Source organism: Tinamus guttatus, unplaced genomic scaffold (assembly GCF_059628265.1).
Source record: "Tinamus guttatus ecotype Peru unplaced genomic scaffold, ASM5962826v1 Tinamus_guttatus_pri_ptg000462l, whole genome shotgun sequence".
NCBI classification, from domain to species: domain Eukaryota; kingdom Metazoa; phylum Chordata; class Aves; order Tinamiformes; family Tinamidae; genus Tinamus; species Tinamus guttatus.
This window is the reverse complement of record NW_028288996.1, coordinates 1,267-7,884: the sequence shown is the minus strand read 5'-3', so window position 1 is coordinate 7,884 and position 6,618 is coordinate 1,267. Positions and strand designations below refer to the sequence as shown.

The window sequence follows — 6,618 nt, the reverse complement described above, 5'->3', positions numbered from 1 at the left end:
TTTGTTGCCTTCTGCTCAGTCTGCTGTGTTTCTTGTTGTTGTCGTTCCGGTTTGTTTTGTTTGGTTTTTTATTTGTTTTGGGGAAGTTTTTGTTTGTTTGTTTGTTTTTGAGGGGTGATGTTTTCTTTTTTGGTTGTTTGTGGAGTTGTTGGGGTTTTTATTTTGTTTATAACATGTTCTTTTTCTGTCTTTTTCGCATAAGGATCTGCAGCTTAAACCTGTTGTTGCCTTTTGTGGTGTATCATTGTACTTTCTTTGAGATATGCTGTTAATGTGAATTTCATTCTGCGAACACTAGAGTTTTGCATGCTAGTGGTGTACTACCTAATGGAGGCTATAGGCAGTCTCAGTGGTTCAGTCATCTCCATTAGATTGTGGACATTAATAGCAGCCCACAAGAGCAGAGTCCTTTCACAGTTTTAATCTTGAGAGATAGCTGTAAATCAAGGCTAGTGTGTGGTGTTGTAGGTGGTTTGTGGGTTTTGTGTGTGTGTGTGTGTGTGTGTGTGTGTGTGTGTGTGTGTGTGTTTCCCCTCAAGTGTAGCAACCCTTTAAAAACATCAGAATTGCAACAATGATCAGCACAGCAACAAAATTGTCATGTCACATTTAAGCAGAGCGCTGCAAGTTTCAAAGTATTGCTTTACAGAAATGCAGTATGTGAAGACAGTCATCACTGTTGATGGAAGGAAGGAGTACAGAGTTATCCAACCATATGCCATTAGTGGAAGGGATAGCAGGAGAGATGCTGTTAATCAGAGATCAGAGGTTTGGATGACCTCAATTGTGGGTGTTCTTGATATCAAAAACTCAGTGGTTCAAGCCCCTTTCTGTCAATTTTTTGCCTGACTTCATATTTTAGCCTTAAGTCTTGTGCCCCATTATGCTGTTGAATGGTAATAAATGCTCATCATATAAATATGATACCTTAATTCTTTGTCCATTGCTACTATATTGCATTATGTCCAGTATTTCATCATGGGCAACCAAAGGCAGGCTATTGTCTTTCAGCGAATAGCTTCTCAATGCAGTCCTTAAGCACTTAAGTACCTGAGTGTAAATGTTCCTTGTGTTTTGAACAAAGCGAGCAGATTTGCAACACAGTGTTTTCATCCTGCAGATCTGTTATGTTTTCTCTATTGACTCTTAAGAGTCCTGCATGTAAATCTCAAAGCTGAGCCTGGCTCCATGAGCCCAAACTGATATTTGTGGCACAAGAATGAGTGAGTGTATTGATTATGCACAAGATGCATGAATAAGCCAAGTATAATGAATTTTGGGCTATACATCTAAGAAGTATAAGATTTGTTTTGAAATATCTGAAATTTAAGTCTACTGAAACACTTTTAGCTTTAGGCTTACATTTGTGGGTTTTCTGTAAGCCACTTTAATACACCACGTATTCTGCCAATTAGAGTATACTCTATAAACTGTAAATTTTATGGTTGTTTTAGATGTCCCTGTTGTCTGTTGCATAGTGTGTTTGATTTGTTGTTTGTCTGTTTGTTTCCTTTTTCTTAAAACTTTTTTTGATAGCTTAAACTACGTTTTTGAGGCTTAAGACTAATTCCACTCCCTGCCCATCTGCGTTGGGCTTTGTTTTAGGCTCATGTTTCAGATCTGCATGCAGTGCTTGCGTTACCCTGGTAACTAAATGTTGGTTCCTTGTTCTAGGGGTTCAACATTATTTTCCAAAATTATCATAGGGCTTGCCATAGCACAAGCCATAGATCTTTGTATAGAAGTTTTTGGCCTTTCTCATTTATCTGCTGTAGTATTGTTGTATATTGTGTGCGTGTGATGTCAGGCTGCCATTTAAAACTTTTTAAAAGGAAAAAACTTAAATGCAGGCCATCCTTTTTTGCATGTTTAGAGAGTTAGAACATTAAATGTAACAAACTAAAGTTGCATGTTAAAATGTTCAGGTTTTGATTTTGTTCTGTTTTTATTGTGTTCATTTTTTTGTGAATTTGCTTATTGTGCTGTTTTAATGGTTGTTAGTAGGATTAAATGCACTGGTGAGGCGAGCATAGTTCTAACAGAAGGCAATTTTCCAGTTGTGTGTGTTCTACAGCATTTGAAGGGACCATGTATTCTGTTCAAGAAAAAAAAAACATAATTAATTAGTAAAACACTACATTTTCCTTCTCTCTTTTGAGTGCCAAACCCTAAACTAAGTTGGAGTAGACTACATAGAGACTGAAATACTTTGGGGAAAACCCTCTTTGTTGCAACAGGTAGAAGCCACCTTTAAATTAATTATTTAAAAATGGAGGCTTTTATCTTTTTATCTTTATAGATAGAATTGATTATAGTCACTTCAGGGAAATAGAATTATGGTTAAAAACAGTTTCTGGTTCCTTGAAAATGCTGTGCTCTTTGTATTTTACATCATTAGTGCAACTTGAATGGTTCTTGGTATGTGTATAGTTCAAAGGTCTTTGTGTTCACGTTTTAAAATTAGGTAATGACTGCATCTTTAAAGCTTGATTTCATTATTTTTATTTTATTTTTAACAATGTAGACAGTTCCCTGTTCTCTGCATTTAGAAGTATAAACACTTTAAATCTGTTAATTCTGTAAGTAATTTTTATAATTGATGTAACTCTATCCTTAAAACATTTAAAATAAACCCTTTATGTGCAACTCATGACTGTAAACTTTGTTCTCATGAGCAAAATATAGTGATGTGATTTCAGATTGTGGAGAAGCAGTTTCTTCCATTTTCTAATTAAAAATGGATTTACTATTTTAATTTTGAACCATATATGCTGGTATAATATTTTCCCTATGAAATAAGTTTGCTTGCTGAATTCTTTTTTGCCAAGTAAGTATGAATGTTGATAAGAGGGAATTTGACAGAGGCAAAGCATAATGCTTAAATTGCATTTCACCAAAGGCACAAAAACTCCCCTTCAGGGAGGGATTTATGCAAGTCTGAAGGAGGCTCTATTTCTAGAGCATGCCACAGCTCACGCTATTAGCAGTAGTTCAGCAGTGGGGAACACTAGAAGCATTTGTCAGCGTTTAGGTGATATGTTTGTCTGCTTTGACTTAATGTGCTTAGCTAAATTCTGAATTTTATTTTGCTCACTATAAAAGAGTAGAATTGAGTCAAATTAGAGGCAATGAGCAGTAAAGAGTAATATTGCAATGCTGCAAATTTATTTAAGATGGGTAAGTTGTTCATACTAATGCATGAAGCAATGCATGAAAAGGTAAATTACCAAGCCTGAGTTTGAATAGTGAAATGAAGAGAGGAGGAGTAGCTGATACCCAAGAGGGACCTGGACAGACTGGACAAGTGGGCGGTGAAAAACCTTATTAAATTCAACAAGGCCAAGTGCAAGGTCCTGCACATGGGGAGAAATAACCTCAGACACCAGTACAGGCTGGGGACTGACCTTCTGGAGGGCAGCTCTGCAGAGAGGGACCTGGGTGTCATGGTGGACGACAAGTGGAGCTGCTGGAGAGAGTCCAGCGCAGGGCTACAAGGATGATCAGGGGCCTGGAACATCTGCCCTATGCGGAGAGGCTGAGGGAGCTGGGCCTGTTCAGCCTGGAGAAGAGAAGGCTCAGAGGGGATCTAATCAGTGTCTATAAGTACCTCAAGGGAGGGAGTGGGGAGGATGGTGCTGGTCTCTTTTCAGTGGTGGCCACTGACAGAACTAGAGGTAATGGCCACAACTGAAGCACCAAAAGTTCCACAGGAACTTAAGGAAAAATTTCTTGACAGCAAGGGTGACAGAGCCCTGGAACAGGTTGCCAAGAGAGGTTGTGGAGCCTCCTCCTCTGGAGATCTTCCAAACCCGCTTGGATGCAGTCCTGTGCCACGTGCTCTAGGTGACCCTGCATGTGCAGGGGGGTTGGACTAGATGACCTCTAGAGGTCCCTTCCAACCTTAAGCATTCTATGATTCCTCGTTCTTCCCCCTTCCACAATTTTAAAGGGGAAAGTCAGGCTGCTTATATGGATACCCCAAAAAATACCCCCCTCCCCAAGTTTAGCAAGCCTACTAAAATTATACTAAAGACAGTGCAGTGTATTGGCTGTGCAATTGGGATCAATATCTGGGGCTCTTCAGTTCCCTTAGTTCACCCTGCTGTATACCATATTCTGTTGCCTAAGAAATAGGTCTCATTGAAGACTTATATTCTGCACATCAGTTCATTAGGGAGAGTTTAAAGCTTTGTTTAACAAAAGCATCATATTCCAAAAGCGGGTGTTGATCTGCATGAGCTAGCTACATTGAACTACAGTAATAAACAGATATTAAAACTGTACTGCCTGAACAGCCAAATCTTGTTCCATTAATTTCCTTTATTCAGGTTGCTTTAGGGAAAGAAAAAATGTGCAAGTGTAACTTAATGATATTTTTATTAAATTCTTAGTGTCAGTTGTGAGACAAAAGACAGTATTAAACCCAAACACATGATAATGCTCTGGATTATAAAATGAGACTTTCTTGCATAGAGAAGAGTTTAGCCCCTTAAACAGATTTCAGTGGCATATGCCCAGCACAAGCTGCCCAAGCAAATTCAGGCCCTTGGATGAGATATTCAAGGGAGAAGATGTGGAAAAGATAGGGATCTGACTTACTAAAATCATTGAAAATGTTGAATTTCTGAAGTCTTGAAATGTGCTTTCTCAAAAAGACAACTTTGACTTTATGCATTTATAGAGGAAAGAAGAAAAAAAAAAGGAAAATCAGATTTTCATCAAGCCTTGTCTAAAGTAATAGCCTCCTAAAGCAATAATATTTGCCCAGAATGTAAAGGAAGAGGCTAACTTTTCCACTTGTAAATAATCACCGTGAATTCACTCGATACTTGTGTAACCTATCAAACACCTCCCCTCTATCCATAGGCTCTTCTGGCACCCCTTTCCTAGCCAAATACCTCACCTTTGCAGCTCCTTGTCCCTAGACCTTTCATTTTGACCTTACTACTTCCCTGTGCTTTAGGCAATTGCCTGATGTGCTGCCTTAGTACTGTCTGCCTGTGCATTAAACTTAGTTGTTTAACAAAATTTAGGAGGATAAAGGCTTCAAGAAGCTGTACTTGCAAAACTTTTCAAAAATGCTGTGTTTACTTGGACTACATCAGCTGTCTCTGCTTGCTGTAGGGGCAGCACCCTTGTAGATAAACGTTGTTCAGGGGTGAATGGGGAGGGGCTGGGGGCAGTGGCTATAAAAGGTGGAGGTGATGGAGGTGTGGGGCAGGGCAGTGGGCATTGCGTGGCCCAGGCTGGCGCAGGGGGCATGTGTGGAGCAGCATGGGTGCTGAGCCCTGCCCTGCAGATGCCCCTTGCCACGGCCCCCAGCTTGCTATGCTGCAGGCCTGGAAGGGAAGATGGCGGGTGGAGGAGCCAGCCGGGAAGGGGCAGAAGCATGGTAGAGGTGTACACCAGACATCTCATGGATAAGGACAGGTACAGCGTGGAGTTGGAGGAGGTCCTGCAGAACAAGGTGGTGGGCTTGTACTTCTCAGCCATCTGCCGTGCCTCATGCCGCAGCTTCACCTCTGTCCCCTGTGGCTTTTACATGGAGCTGCTGGAGGAGATGGAGCCACCTGCCTCCTTGGAGGTGGTCTTCATCTCGTCCGACCACAGTGCTGAGGAGATGGCTGGCTACATGCGTATCATGCACAGCGACTGGCTGGCACTGCCCTATCACGACCCCTACAAGCAGTGAGTACTGCCAGCAGCCCCAGCTCCCCGCTGCTCCCCCTTCTCCAGGGCCTCTATCAGGATTCCTGCTTCCGAAGTGTGAACAAGGACAAAACATGCTGGTGTCTTTCAGCTCTAACTCTGGGGCCTCTGATGTAACGTTGCCACAGGACCTCCCACCTGCTTTTTCCATACAGTCTTTCTCTTATTGCTGCACAGTAAGAAATTCAGACCATGGTGTAATTTCTGTAACGTAAAGTGCCAATCCATCATCTCAACTTAGCTCTATTTTCATCCTGTTCTCTAAAGAGCGACTTTGTTACTAGCTGGCTCCCACTTACCTTTAGGTAGGCTCTCCCTAAAATTAAGATAAGTTTACTTTCTTCAAAGAAAGTCTGCTACATCTGAAAAAAAAAAGCAACAGCACAAGGAAAATCAGTAAGAAAATAAGATCTTAGTAAGATCACAGTAAGATCTCAGGGCTCTTCACTAATAGCCTTATAAGCCTGAAAGAAATCCTGAGTACTTTTAGGTGGACTGCATCTTTACTACTTCATATAGTCTGTGGTATGAGTAGCAGGAAATACAGCTCCTGATGACTTGACTGCCTTCAGCTTGAATGTTGGTTATGATGCTGGAGGCACAGACTTTTGATCCTTGCAGAGGAGAAATAGAGATGATCCAGAAGGAAAGAAGCACTGGAGAAAAGGGGCTAGTGTGGAGGAGGAGTAGGAAGGCACATGTCAACAACTGATTTTAGCAAATGAGGATACATGTTTTCACTGTGATCCACAACTGTGTGTTGTGTTTATACTAAGCCCTACTGAAATCAGTCATTCTCAGTATGGCTGTGCATGGTACACTTAGACCCTGAACGTACAAATTTTTGCAAGCTGCTATATATATATATTTATATATATTTTAAAAATGCACACACTAAGTTTGTGTGCT

At 40.9% G+C, this 6,618-nt stretch overlaps 1 protein-coding gene across 1 annotated transcript; it reads left to right on the top strand.

Moving 5' to 3' along the window:
* Positions 1-5,389: 5,389 nt before the first annotated feature.
* Positions 5,390-5,688, top strand: LOC104581048 (nucleoredoxin like 2; the record flags this gene model as incomplete). Its single annotated transcript, XM_010228602.2, has 1 exon — positions 5,390-5,688. A coding segment is annotated over exon 1 (299 nt), but the record flags the coding sequence as incomplete, so codon positions are not given.
* Positions 5,689-6,618: the final 930 nt, after the last annotated feature.